The sequence below is a fragment of the Lepidochelys kempii genome, chromosome 2 (genome assembly GCF_965140265.1).
Source record: "Lepidochelys kempii isolate rLepKem1 chromosome 2, rLepKem1.hap2, whole genome shotgun sequence".
Lineage (NCBI taxonomy): Eukaryota > Metazoa > Chordata > Testudines > Cheloniidae > Lepidochelys > Lepidochelys kempii.
In genome coordinates this window covers 156,950,872-156,965,707 of record NC_133257.1, presented here as the reverse complement: position 1 = coordinate 156,965,707, position 14,836 = coordinate 156,950,872, and the positions used below count along the sequence as shown (strand labels likewise).

The 14,836-nt window shown below is 41.5% G+C and overlaps 2 protein-coding genes across 10 annotated transcripts in view; one reads left to right on the top strand and one right to left on the bottom strand.

Annotated features, from left to right (window-relative positions):
* RECK (reversion inducing cysteine rich protein with kazal motifs) overlaps positions 1-14,361 on the top strand; it is a 144,293-nt gene extending 129,932 nt beyond the window's left edge. For 5 of the 9 annotated variants that reach the window (XM_073332539.1, XM_073332535.1, XM_073332538.1 and 2 more), the window contains 2 exons: positions 4,006-4,161; positions 13,077-14,360. In XM_073332539.1, the coding sequence (XP_073188640.1) occupies positions 4,006-4,161; positions 13,077-13,292 (372 nt within the window). In that variant the 3' untranslated portion in view covers positions 13,293-14,360. Of the gene's footprint in view, positions 1-4,005; positions 4,162-13,076 lie in introns of all 9 variants that reach the window. The other 4 variants (XM_073332540.1, XM_073332536.1, XM_073332543.1 and 1 more) reach the window with 1 other exon arrangement.
* A 162-nt stretch (positions 14,362-14,523) lies between these two features.
* The window catches only part of LOC140906142 (zona pellucida-binding protein 1-like), a 38,615-nt gene continuing 38,302 nt past the window's right edge, over positions 14,524-14,836 (bottom strand). The window contains exon 11 of the mRNA XM_073329646.1: positions 14,524-14,536. Coding sequence (XP_073185747.1) covers positions 14,524-14,536 — 13 coding nt within the window. The remainder of the gene's footprint in view (positions 14,537-14,836) is intronic.

Here is a 14,836-nt window from a genome sequence, read left to right as displayed (position 1 = left end):
AGGAGGAAGATCCTGCAGTGAGGGTAAAGACGGTGTTGGGAGGAGGCCATGGGGAAGTAACCCAGGGAGTTATAGCTGTCACGCAGCTGTTACAAGAGACACTGTAGACAGTTGCAATCCACAGGGCCCTGGGCTGGATCCCGGAGTAGAGGGCAGGCCCGGGTTCCCACCATCCCCCTCAACTCCCTATTTGAGACAAGAGGAGGTGACCTGGACTGTGAGTCCCACCAGAGGGGAAGGTCCCTGGCCCATCCCCCAACCCACTAGGTGGGTCAGCAGGACTGTGGGATTGTTCTCCTCCCTTTCCCCATGCTGGCCAGTGATGAGGTTAGCTGAGTGAATGGCAGGTTTGAGCCACTAGCAAAAGGTGGCCAAACTGAGGGCTACTGTGAATCTCTGAGGCAAGCAAATCCGCCAATAAGCGCAGGACCCACCAAGGCAGAGGAGGAACTTTCACACCACTTACAGGTAATGCACTGACTGATCTCGGCTAACAATAGAACCTTCTCCAAGCAGTGCATGTTAAAGCGCACGTGCACCCCCTTCTTACCCTTTCACTCAGCATCACTGAATGTCTGAGAGCGAGTCTGTATAAGGGATTCCGTGCTGTCTGCTGCCTTGGTTCTTTTCAACTGCTTGTGCCAAACAGAAATGAACTGTTTCAGTCTGTCGGATCTGGGTGTTTCTCTTATATTTAGTACCTTTAGATAGCTGTTGTGTAAGTTTTAGCATTGGTTGAGTTTAAGGTAGTTTGTAGTTATAGTTATTTTAGTTTACTTTTAGGGTTCAGTTACATGGAATGGCAGAACCAAAGAAGAAGATAGATTTTAAGAGATGCACTTCATGCCCAGCTGTCGTTTAGATGCCTTAAGTGCCTTGGAGTGCCACTCCTCTTCTGGGTGTTCTATTTGTCAGACTTTCACAACCAGCGTGCATAAGGAGAGGCAGAACAGACTGCAGGTACCCCTGCTTAAAGAAGCTGTTGCTGCTAAGCCATCAGGTTCCAGGAGATCATTGGATCTGAAGACTAAAAGTCCTTTTTTGGCTCCAGCTGCCTCATCTAGTAAGGCTAAAGTGACTAAAGAATCCTGCAGATCAGGGTTGTTGTTGGTTCTGGCTCCTGTTCCTGTTTCGTTGGATCCTCCTGTTAAAGTTCTTAGGGTGACAAAGGCTCCATCTGTCCAGTTGGCAGCTAAGGAGCCTATGATCATGCAGACCGTTCTGGCTGTGTTGATGCTGCAGAAAAAGGCCAAGGAGAAGACAGCCACTTTTAGCATTGCCAGATCCTAAGAGTATGTACTGTCATACTCCCCCCATGGCAAATTCTCTGGCAGTTGTTGCAGCCAGTAATAGGTTCAGGTCTTGTCAAGCCCGTGCAACTCCTGCAGATAAAGATGGGGAGAAGGGTGATTCTTCCCTTCTTCTTCTTCTCTAGGAATTAGGGTGGCTAATTACCAGGCACGGATGGCCTGTTAGCAATTCCATTTTGGGAGAAGATGGCTTTGTTTTCTACAAGCACTATGAGATGATCAAAGCAGTTTGTCTAATATGGGTCAAAGATGTCAAATGTGGCAAAGCGTGCTCTCGGGCTTCTTTTGATATTTGACTCTTTGGCTGCACCTGAAACATCATCAAACTACATCTTCATCGCAGTCTCTACTTTAAAAGAAACTGTTCAGATCCAGAACTAAGACAAAGCAATCTGCTACTTCCTCTCCATCTTTGTATAATACATGGCCTCAGATTTGACATTAGGATCAAGACCTGGGGACCAGTTGGCAAGGATATGTCCCTTCCTTTGGAGACAGACTGGCCCATTTCATTGACAATTGGAGGCTTGTGACATCGGGCAAGAGAGTTCTAGAAATAATAGTTACCCCCTTTCCATTTCCCGTACCCTTCCCTTTTCATAGAACCTTCTCACAAGGTTATCCTATCAGAAGTTCAGAAATTTCTCCTAAAAGGTGCCATGGAAGGGAAACCTGAATATCTGTGGGGTGGGGTCAGGGTTTTATTCAAGATACTTCCCGGTTCAGAAGAAAGATGGGGGGTGGGTTCTCTCCAATTTTAGATTTAAAGAAATTGAATAGGTTCATCAAGAAATTTCAGTTTTGAATTCAAACTCTAGCCTCCATATTAGCCCTTGATTTCAGTTATGGATAAGTTCACAACTCTCGATACATATTTAAATATTTCTATCCAGCCAGCTCATCAGAAGTACCTTTCTTTTGTGGTGGCACAAAGACCGTTCAAGTACAAGGTCCTGCCATTTGGCCTTTCTAATAATGCCAAGAGTCTTTACAAAAACACTGCTTTTCTACAGTAGGGGTGCACCTCAGAAAACAGGCTATCTTTGTTTACCCAGTTTTAGACAATTTGGCTGCTTAAAGTCTTCACGCAAAGATGTAGTTTACATTTACAATCTCCCTCCTTACGGATTTGGGACTGCTTCTGAATGTCAAAAAGTAAAATCTTTGCCTGACTCAAGGAATTCATTTAATAGGTTCTATATTGGACTCAGTAGCAGGAAGAGCTTTCCTCACAGAAAAAAAGGGTTTCTGAAGAGCGAGCAATGCACTTTAGATATTTGACACTGTCAGCTCCAGAAACTGATTTTCTTTTTGGGTCTGATGGTTTTTATGCAGTGACTACTTACGTTATTCTATTTGCATGCCTCAGAATGAGGTCAGCGCAGCACTGTATGGCTCAGGTTTACAAACTGAATCTGACAGTATTCAGATGTCAGTCACCACGCCTCAGGACAGTCTAAATTTGTTGATGTGGTAGATAGTTAAAATGTTCTCAGAGGTGTTTCGTTCAAACCCCCTTTGCCATCTGTCACAATAACCTCCGACCCATCAGACAATGGATGGGGAGCTCAGCAGGGTTTGCTCACAGTTCAGGGCCACCAGGCATCTCAAGAAAAGAATTTGCATATAAATGTTTTCGAATTAAGAGCCATTCATGAGGCTGTCAGATACTTTCTTCCTCACATAAAGGGATAAGTTGTTCAGGTATCAACAGACAATACAACCATTATATATTACTTCAACAAACAAAGAAGTGCCCATTCTTCCCTGGTGTGTGCTGAGGCAGTCAATCTATAGGACTGGTGCATTCTTCACAATATCTATTCAGGCATCTAACAGGGAAGAGCAGTATGTTGGCAGATTGGCTTATCAGAGACAGTTCTCATGTGCATGAGTGATCCCTGAAGTACCAAGTGGCACAACGGATTTTCTCCAGCTGGGGCTGACTTGATGTAGACCTGACTGCAACCAGCAAAAAGTATCATCTCTTCTGTTCAAGAGTGGGAAGGGACAGTTAGTCCGTATTTGGATGCTTTCCTGTTGCATTAGGGAGAGAGCCTTCTGTATTCTTCCTTCCCTTTCCATTAATTTAGAAGGTGGTGAGGAATATATGTCAGGACAGGGGAAGGATAATACTGATTGCTTCATCTTGGCTGAGACAGCAGTGGCACGTAGACCTGCTTCAGCTGTCTGATGGACTCTGTAAGCATCTTTCTTTGTCTCTACAGTAACTGAAGTTCTTTGAGATGTGTTGTCCAAATGTGTCCCATGACCTGCCCTTCTTCCCCACTACAACAGTGTTGAAGAAAGAGTGGTGGGTGGCCTGCACCACCCTTTATGCCCTTAGTACAGGAGCACAAGGACACTAAGTGAGGTGCATGCACAGGCTCAATAGACGGTGTAGCCAGAAGATTCTGGTCGCAAGCACATTGAGTACATGTGCCCCAAGAGCGAAATATATATGGATACTACATCTTGAACTACAGTTACTGGAAGATAAGTAAGTGTTCTCTTTCCCTTCACTTAAGGCTTAGTCGTTGCTTATATAGACTGGGTTTGATAATTTGGTTTAAAATGGAGTATGTTCAAACAACTTTTTTAGTATGACCTAACCTTATTATTTACATCTCTGAAGAGGACAAATGTAATTTTATTTAATTTTGCATGCATAATAAACTATTCAATCTTTTTCCAGGTAACCAATAAAAAGCCAATAACTGTACTTGAAGTACTTCAAAAAATCCGTCTACATGTTTCAGTGCCACAATGCGATGTGTTCGGATACTTAAGCATAGAATCTGAAATTGTGATTCTCATCATACCCGTTGATCAAAACCCCAAACCGTTGCAGGTAGAATTTATTATTATTTTCTTTTGTCAATACGGTTCCATTTTATTTCAGTACAGGTTGTCATATGTACAATCTGTGCTATGTACCATTTATTTTTACTTTCAACTTACACTTGAAAAGCTACAATGAAAGATGGCAAGAATAAAATGGAATTGAGTTTCATTGTTTTGTACTGGATGATGACTGTTTTGAGACTTCTCTGGTGATTTGTGCTTAAGAGTTTCTATTATAAGGATAAAGGGGATGTGTTTAACAGTTACTGTTTTTGTAAGAGGTTCTGAATGAAGAAGAAGTTGTGGGTATAGCTGTGAAAATAACCAGTATTTGAATTTGGTGCTGAATCAAAAATAAAGTTTAGTTTCAGGTCAAGCAAAATGTTTCATTTAGTTTTTGAGGTTTTTTTTCTTTTCTTTTAATAAAATTGAAGCAACATTTTAAAAACAAAGTCATTTTGAATTAAAAAATTAAATTCTTTCATTTTGACTGTTGGAACTTTTTTTCTTTTATGGCTGAAACAATTTGGCAAATTTGACATGAATTCATGCAGTGTTTTGGTCAACCCAAGTGTGAATTTTTCAGCAAAAAAAGTTCGAAAAACTTCACCCAGCTCTAGTTATGGATGCTAGTGGAGTATGTTGGATCACACAGCAGACTACAGCAAATGGAAGCGAAAATACTACAAACTTTACACTGCTCCATTTTGCTGGAGTGTTTGGTATTTTATCATTTTTAAAAAGGCAATAAAATAATATAAAATTCAATACTTTAGCTTTCTGTGAATTATATCTCATAGCAGATAGATCAATTGAGTAAAATACAAAAGAGTTTTCATTTACAATTTCACAAAGAAAAAATATGATTAGAAGAGTGACTGCCATGCATTTTAATAAATGTGCTTTGGAGTATAAGGTTTTAGTATCGAGCCCTTGGTCTGTTACTTAAAAAATGCATCTGGGTGTGTATGAATGGGTTATACCGTTGTCTGTCTTGATGCTAAATACAGATATGGATTAGGCTGCCACCCAGCTCTATGGGGTGGGTCCTCAGCTGCTGGAAATTGTCATAGCTCCACTGACTTCAGTGGAACCATACTAGCTAAATATCTGCTCCTATATTTCTGGGACCAACACAGTTTTGATAGGATGATCCTCTTACAAAACTAGCTATCAGTGTGCTACAACGTCCCCAAATACTTTTCAGAATATGTTAAAGGACATCAAGTCACAGTGTGCTGCCCCAGCATAACAATGGTGTGACATACCTACTTTGCACTAGCAAAGACATACACACACATGCACACAGCTGGCAACCCTAGAACTCTGTGTGGATTAATAAACCTAGACAAAAGCCGCTGTATTATTTTGCTTGGAGCAACTCAGAACTACAATAAAAACAAGCTTCAAATATGTATTGCATTTCTTTTTCCTGGAACTCTTGCTTCTTTCTGACATTCTGTTGGTTAGGTTTTTGCAAGTCCAAAAAACCACTATCCTTTTGTTAAGCGTCTTTCCCTGCCCTGTTGACAGCACATTTTTATAATGAAGTTCCCTCAGGATTTAGGATTCACGCTGACCGATTGATGCTCTTAACTTGTGCATTAACTTGCAGTATTTTAAAATGAAGGTTAATCTTTAAAATAAAAAAGGGGGGAGTGGGTAAGAAGAAGCAGACTGGAATCCACATTTTCTGCTCGTTCTACAACACAAATATTATTCAGGCAATTTCATTTCCTCAAATTGTTTGGTTTAGTAAAGTCTGCCTCCAATTTCCTTTTTATTTTCCCAAGCTCATATTGTGTATTCAGTTTTGCTTCCTGTATGGGCCAGAGTTAAGTCTGTTCTAAGTGGACAGAATTTGATCAGTTGCATTGAAGTCACACCAGTTTACACTGTAACTGAAGTTGGCTTTATGTCAAAGCTATGTTGTCCAGCCTCATCTATCAAAATACCTATAATTGCTAGCGTTCTCTTGAATTTATCTACTTTGACTGACCATGGAGTGTTTTTTACATTCAATAGTTCACGCTGCAGCTAAATTTCCGTTACAAATCCAATTTCTTCTTCGAGGAGTGTCCCTGTGGTGCTCCACTTTAGGTGTTCTTGCGCCCCTGTGCTTGTAACAGGGGAGTTGTGGTAGCAGTGCATGGTTGGGTTGCACGTGCACGGTTCCCAGCTCGTGCCGCTTCGGGTGGTTATCTAGCACCGTGGGGCAAACCCCCCTCAGTTCCTTCTCTACCACCTTTCACCTGAGTCAGCGCACTTAGCAGCATCTCTATGCCTGCTTTTATTAGAATAGGGTTTTTTTCACAATTTAGACTTCATTCTTGTTGGATTATAGCTAACTTTCCTTCCCGGTTTAATTTTTTTTCTTCCTTTTAAAAAAAAAAAATCTCTCAGACTAGAAAATTAAGTTTCTGTTGTTAGCCATTAGTAGGTTAGAATAGAGTAATTTGTTTTCCCCGGGGGGGGGACACGTTTTCTGAGGGACATGCCCAGTTGCCCAGGTTTTAAATGCTGCCTCATCTGTAGACTTTATGTCCCGGTGTCAGAAGGGCACTCGCAGTGTGTTCGCTGCCTCGGCGAGACACACATCCCTCAAAAGTGCTTGCATTGTCACAATCTAAAAGCCCAAACCAGGAAGGCGAGAGACTTACAATTCAAATTCCTCATGGTAGAGTAGTCTCTCTGGCCAGCATTTGAGCCCGAATCACAGACCCCCGCTGAACAGAGGTCCCCGACAGCTGACAGAGGCTCTTTCTTATCGGCTCACACGAAAGACCACTCTGCCAAGAAGGTGACCAAAAACTGGGCTCCAACTTCTGCGGCTCGGAAATCTGCCAAGAAATGGTGTTCCCAAACCGGCACACTCCATTGGTATTCTCCACTGCCAAAGTAGTGGGACCCTCCAGTACCACGGGTACCATAAGAGCAAAAGAACCTAAGCAGGCTAGCTCAGATGAGGGCAGCAAAGGGAAAACGAAACCCCCTGCCTCAACACCATCAGAGCCGACGAAACATTTGGCACTGAGCAGCTCGGCACCACTGCAGACCTCATGGCGCCATCTGCTGCTGGCATAACACACTCGGTGTGTGCATCAACACCCACAACTTCATCAAAGTAATCTGTATTGAGCGCTCCATCTTAAACGGTACCAATGTTACTGGCACCGCAGCAAATCCTATGCTAGAAGGACCTAATTGGTCACCTCGATGTCGGAATCTCCTATCCTCGGTACCGACGTCATCCGTCTCACCGCTCCATTTAGATCTGCTTCTCCATTATCAAGTGATGAGGGGGATGAGGATGAAGGAGAAATATGCTCCTTTCACCATTCCTCTCCCATCTGTGTACCTACTAGATCAGATCCACCACAGAACAGGGGCTATTATACTGGGTCCAAAGATCAAAAGTGGTATGGACACCCATGGGATGCCACCAATGCTTTTTCAACCTCAGTGGCCTTATTGGATCCCATGGGCAGCATACCCCCCACAACACCACAAACCTTCCAGCCCACTCAGGGTGAGTGCATGTCATTCACCCTCACTTTCAGTACCAGTGACCCTCTGAGCCCCCAGAAGATGTGGCCAAAGAGGAGGAGGAGATTTTGGACCACGAGGTGACACCAGCAGCCAATTTTTCATCATCTTCCCCTGATGACACCATCATGCCCCCACCTCCCTACATGGGGGATGATCTGAAACAATTTCAGGACCTTTTTAAGAGAATGGCAGGCTCATTGGATATATCACTGGAAAAAGTCTAGGAATAACAACATAAACTATTAGATATCCTACAGACTTCAACCTCTTCCAGAATCACTCTACCAATGAATGACGCAATTATGGAACCCGCAAAATCGATTTGGCAGACCCCAACAACAATCCCATCTACATGCAAGAGGTCTGACAACAAATATTATGTGTTAATGAAGGAAACGGAGTTCCTCTTCTCACACCCCACACCAAAGTCTTTGGTGGTGGATGCAGTAAATGAAGTGGGCAGAGAATAATACCCTCAAAAACACACCATATGACAGAGATTGGAAGAGACAAGATTTCTTTGATTGTAAGACCTACTCCTTGGCAACGTTACACCTCAGGATTGCCAATTACAAGGCATTACTTGTCAAATATGACCACTCAAACTACTCAAAATTGTCAGAATTTATTGAATTCATTCCAGAAGAGAAAAGAGAACAGTGCAGGACCATAATCTCTGAAGGACATCTTCTCGCCAGAACAGCATTGCAGGCTGCATTGCACTCTGCAGACACCACAGTGTAGTCTGTAGCCACAGCAATAGTGATGAGGCGAGCATCTTGCTTGCATATCCCTGTGTTCCCCAGAGAGGTGCAATCAGTGGTCAAGGATCTCCCATTCGAAGGTCCTAAATTGTTTGCAGCCAAAGCAGATGAATCTCTCCACACACTTTAAAGACTCAAGGGTGATGTTAAAGTCCCTGGGCATCTACACGCCTAAGAACAAGAAAAAGGAGGGCAAGTATTATGCCTCACAAAGATTCCGGTCTACACCTTACGCGCAATCACACAGACAATATGTGCAACAAGGGCAGAAACAGAGATCCACGAGGAGACGACAGCCTCCACCTCAGCCTTCTATGTTTCAACCACTGCCATCAAGACAGCAACGTTGAGACTTTGGTCAACAGTCCAAGACCCCCACAACTTCAAGTGCTGGAAACACCTGTCATCTCCCAGCCATTCAGAGATTGTCTCACCCCTTTTTACCTAATGTAGCAGACCATCACATCCAGCAGATGCGTACTAGACATAATCAAGTCTGGGTATTCCATCCCATTTATCTCCATCCCCTGTACCGACCTTCCCTCCCCATTCCTCTTCAGGGACCCCTCTCATGAAGATCTACTGCGACAGGAGGTAATCCACCTCATACACCTAGTTGCAGTAGAAATGGTACCAACAAAACACAAAGGGAAGGGTTTCTATTCACATTATTTCCTCACCCAAAAAAAAACTGGAGGGTGGAGACCCATTCTCAATTTACGTAGACTCAACAAATTCGTGAAGACCCAATGCTTCAAGGTGGTCACGTTGGCAACCATAAATCCAGCACTAGAAAGGAGGGCCTGATTCTTGGCTCTCGACTTCCAGGACGCACACTTTCATTTAACAATACATCCATCACATCAGAGGCTCTACAGATTTGTTACAGGAGCAGATCACTTTCACTACAAAGTTCTGCCTTTCGGCCTATCCACTGCCCCACGAGTATTCTCCAAGATTCTTGCAGTGGTCGCAGCTTACCTCCGCAGACAGGGAATTATGATATTCCCATAATTAGATGATTGCTTACTGAAAGCATCAACATGATAAGGAGCGCTAGAAGCAAGGTAGCTCTCTTCACACATCTAGGCCTACAAATGCACAAAAATCAACACTAACTCTAATGCAAAAACTAGAATTCATCAGAGCCTACCTCAGTTCTCCAGAAGGTATGACCTCTCTATCTCTCTAGAGTTAATTACTCTAACCAGTCTAATCTCCCCAATGCTAAACAGCCCTCAGCTAATGGTCAGGACTTGCCTACAACTGCTGGGCCACCTGGCTGCAACGACATTTATCATCAAACATGTGAGATTACACATGCAGTGTCTGCAAGCCTGGCTCCAGACAACCTACACTCCATTCAAGCACAACATGAACAAACACCTCACAATACCGAACAAAGTAAAAGACTCGCTACAAAGGTGAATATGACCAGACAATGTTTGGGCCAGGGTCTCCATTGTCCTGAACCCTCCAACAGTGATGATCATGACGGACACCTCACTACTAGGTTGGGGAGCACATCTGAACACTCATACTATCCTGGGCCATTGGTCCCCATCAGAATCCCTCCTACGTATAAAGCTACTGGAACCACGAGCCATTCATAATGTGTGCTCCCATTTCCTGCCCACGATCAAGAACAAGACCATAAAAATCCTCACACAGTGTTGCATGCATGTTCTATATAAACCAGTAAGGGGGGAATGCTCACACTCCCTGTGCACGGAAGCCATGCTACTCTGGAACTGGTGTATCCGTCACAACATCAACATCTCAGCCTCCTACCTACCAGGATGCCAAAACACCACTGCAGATGCACTGAGCAGGAACTTTTCTCAGGACCACAAGTGGGAATTAGACATATGGGTGCTACACAACATATACCAAGACTAGGGGTTCCCAACTATAGACCTCTTTGCAATGGCACACAATGCCAAATGCTCTCAGTTTTGCTCCAGAGCAGGTTTGGGCCATTGCTCCATGGGCTACACCTTTCTTATCAAATGGGATGCTCCTTTCCTATATGCTTTCCCTCCCATCCCTCTCCTATGACGGGTAATACACAAGATCACATTGGACAAGTCCAAAGTCATTGTGATAGCCCCCAGCTAGCCCTTGACAAATGTGGATCCCTTACATTCTCAAAATGGCAGCATGCATACCACACACCCTTCCTCTTGAGCCCTGTCTCCTCTCGCAAGATGCAGGCCAAGTCCTTCATCTGAATCTAGAAAGACTCCACCTCAAAATGTGGCTACTCTATCGCTCCAAGGACCTGAAATGACCTGCTCAGAGGAAGTAAAGGACATTCTACTAAATAGTCGCAGACCAACTACCCATCATACATATTTACACAAATGGATATGATTCTCTACATGGTGCCAAAATAAAAAAATCACAGAGGTCTCCTCCCCGCTACCTTTAATTCTAGACTACATACTAGAACTTAAGAAATCGGGCCTCTCCATGAGCTCAATCAGGTTACACCTCTCAGCCATCACAGCGTTCCACCAGAACACGCTACATTTATCAATTTTTCACTCACCCAGTCACCAAGCGCTTTCTAAAAGGACTCAACAGCATTTACCTTGAAATATGAACCCTATTTCCACCATGGGATCTTAACCTAGTGTGGTGGGGCCTCACCAGAACCCCATTTGAACTGCTAATGATATGGTCACTTCTTCACCTCTCAGTGAAGGTAGCCTTTCTCATCACCATTATGTCCACCTGATAGATGGAGAGCTATGGGCCCTCATGGCACATCCATCATACATGATATTCTTAAAAAGTAAGGTTATCCTATGACCTCATCCCAAGTTCTTACCTAAGATTGCCTCCTCTTTCCATCTCAACCAACCCATTCACCTCCCATCCTTCTATCCAACCTCCCATGGGAATAGACAAGAGTCCTCACTTCACATCCTGTCCGAAGGGTTCTAGCCTTTTATATAGACAGAACAAAGACTTTTTGAAAGTCACCAGAATTATTCATCTCCATCCCAAAATGATCAAAAGGAGACGCTATATCTAAACCGAGACTGTCCAAACAGATTTCCATGTGCATCAACTTGTGCTATCATCAACAGTATCTTCAACCCCCAATGGGTACCCACACACATTCCACCAGAGCTTTATTGGCTTCAATAGCATTTCTTAACAGTGTCCCCATTATGGACATCTATAAAGTGGCAACTTGGGCCTCAGCCCATACATTTACACAACACTATGCATTAGAACAATATTCAGCATGTGATGCACTATTTGGACTTATCGTATTATCGTTTACCATGTCTTCAGTGGAAGGAAGGGGCTTCGGAGTTGAAGAGCACTGTTTTGAAGTCCCCTAAAGTGGAGCACCAAAGGGACGCTCCTCGAAGAAGAAGAGAAGATTATTCACCTTGTGCAGTAACTGAAGTTATTCAAGATGGTTGTCCCTGTGGGTGCTCCACTACCCTCTCACCTCCTCTCTACTTTGAAATTTCATAGTACATAATCTGCAATAGAGAAGGAACAGAGGGGTGGGGTTGGTCACACGGCCTGAAGCAGCGCGAGACTGGGACTATGCATGTCTGACCCAACCAGGCACTGCTACCACAAATCTCCAATTACAAGTGCAAGGGTGCAAGAACATCTAAAGTGGAACACCCACCGGGACAGCCATCTCAAAGAACTTCAGTTACTGCACAGGGTGAGTAACCTTCTCTTCCATCCTCCACCTTTAAAATCTCAACAAATAAACAAATTGGCTGTAAAAGTGGCAGGCTGAGGACTAGGACTGAAACTACACTGTTTCAAATTTTTCTATAAAATTTGAATTGAATCAGACAAGTGGTTTCTAAGTTAACGCCTTTAAAATCAAAAATCTGTTGTGTTTTTTTTGCTATTTTGTAGAAAATAAAAGTTAGTTTGCCCTGTAGATATCCCCTTTCCAAAACCCCAAAATAACTTTTGAAAATAGACTATTAACTTCTGAACTTGGAATGCTGTGAAGCATCATCTGTGGTGAGTTCATGAAAAGAATTTCTGAAAAATGAAGGTTGGTTTGTTCATTTTTTTTTATTAGGAAAAGTAAGTCTCGTCCATGTCCTTGTGCAAAGGGCTTCAGAATGTAACCTGAACGTTTATAAAGACTTGTCAGGAGAAAAAGAAAAATTTCCTTGAGAGGGTTACTGAGTCTCCTAAGGTTCGCAGGCCTGGGGACACCAACCCTCCTAAGGTTCTCTGGGGGTTCTCTACTCGCATAGACTTCAGTGCAGTACATTGTGAACCAGGAGAGAAATCTCATGATTTCCAGTGGTGTGAGGCCCTTCTTTCTAATTCTGGTCTATAATGAGATTTTGGGCCTTAAAAATCACAAAATTGTGATGAACCATTTTTGAGGTTTATAATTTTCTCCCAATGAAGCTGCCATGGTAGCATGCATAAGTAACTAAGGTACCTGACAGAGACATAAAATACAATTTTAAAAAACTCTCAAAAGCTGAGCTGTATGATTCACTTGTGGCTTTGCCATCCTTTATTCACCACCCTAAACTTTTATACTAATCTTCTGGATAAAGACAAGAGATTTTAATACCTAACTGTTGGAATTTCTTTTTAGATTGAAGCCTGCAATAAAGAAGCAGAAAAGATAGAGTCGCTGATAAATTCTGACAGCCCAACTTTAGCATCCCATGTGCCGTTATCAGCACTTATCACATCCCAAGTGCAAGTTTCCTTTAGTATATCTTCTTCCTCTATTAAAGCTATACCTGTATTGCAGACCCTGCTCTTGAGCCTTATATTGACCTTGCAAGCAGCAATCTATAATACATAACTGCTTAGAAAATGTGCAAAATAAATATCCTACTGTATTTTTTCTATATTGCGAAGGACATTCAGAACTGCTGATCTGTTAATAGAGCAAAATATATTTTAAGCAGAAAGAAAAATATATATCAGTTTGGTTCAACAAAATTCCAGAAAAAGGTTTTAATGTAGTACATTTTTTCATTAAAAATGAATTTTAAAATATTTGAAATAATCCAAAAGAAAACTCTCCTATTAATCACTAGTCAAAAGATTTTTTTCACAGACGAATCATTTTCTTTATGCACGCCTACCTTAAAAATATTGTAAAAATCTCTAAAATTGTGATTCTGTGAAAAGGGAGTTGTTACACATAAATTCTATTATTTTCAGCAGTGAACAAATGTATTGAGATTTTTGAAAAGTGTTTTTTGTTTATTATTCAGATGTATATCATTGAGAATTATGAGAAGCATGCACCTATTTTAAACATCAATTTTTGGAAGAAACAAAAATTGCTGCTACTTAAATAATTTACCAAAAAACGAACTGAGTAATTTTATGTGTGAGTATATTATCTTATATTTTATTATGAAGAAAGCTAAATAGCCATGGGCCTATCCCAGCAAACTTACACACTTGAGTAGCTTTACTCACCTGCTTAAGTGCTTGCAGGATATTGGGCCCCATGTTTGTAAAATGACAATCATTTTCTAAGCCAGAATCTTATTTACATTAAGAAATGGACAAATATATTCATTTCTACAGTTCTGTATATTGCAAATACCATGTATTCTATCTGATTTTCTTATTGGATACAAAATTATAAAGCCTCTATTTATAAGTGCCATTTTAAATATTGCAGTATTTGCATGTTATCTAATGAAAATTACACTTTAAATATGTTGTTTTTATACAAACAATACATTAAAAGTTACTGTGTTTTATGCACATGAACTTAATCTACATGAAGTGTTTTGTATCAGTATTATAGTAGCCAACTTTTGAAGTTTTTACAGAAAAACTTTTTTGCCAAAATGTTGAACTTTAAAAGAAGGCACTGAAAACTTTTTGGACATTTTGTTTGTTACTGTAGAATGTTTGTAGCAATTATTTTCTGTTAAAAATATTTTCAGTGCAAATGTATCAAAGCTTTTTTTATTTTAATAAAAAGAACTTCTATTTTCTCATGTATACTTAAAAATATATATGCAATTTTATAAAACCTTCCACATATTTCAGCGTGTTTTTGTTTGCTTTCAGATATAGTACCTAGAAAAAATTAAATGCAAAAATATACATTTATGCAATTTTAGATTTTAAAACTTGCCAAAGTAAGTAAATTTCAAGTTACCATTCCTACGGTAGTTTTGTATAGTCTCTCTATTGGTCTCTAAACATTTTGTATTCGCCTTATACCAGGAGTGTCAAACTCATTTCATGGAGAGAGCTGAATTACATTTGTTGTTATGTTCCAGGTTTGCAAAATTACAGTCAGATATAATCCTCAGTCCACAGATGATCTTCCAGCTATCAGCTGGAGATCTGCACAAAGATCAAGGATAGAATTAA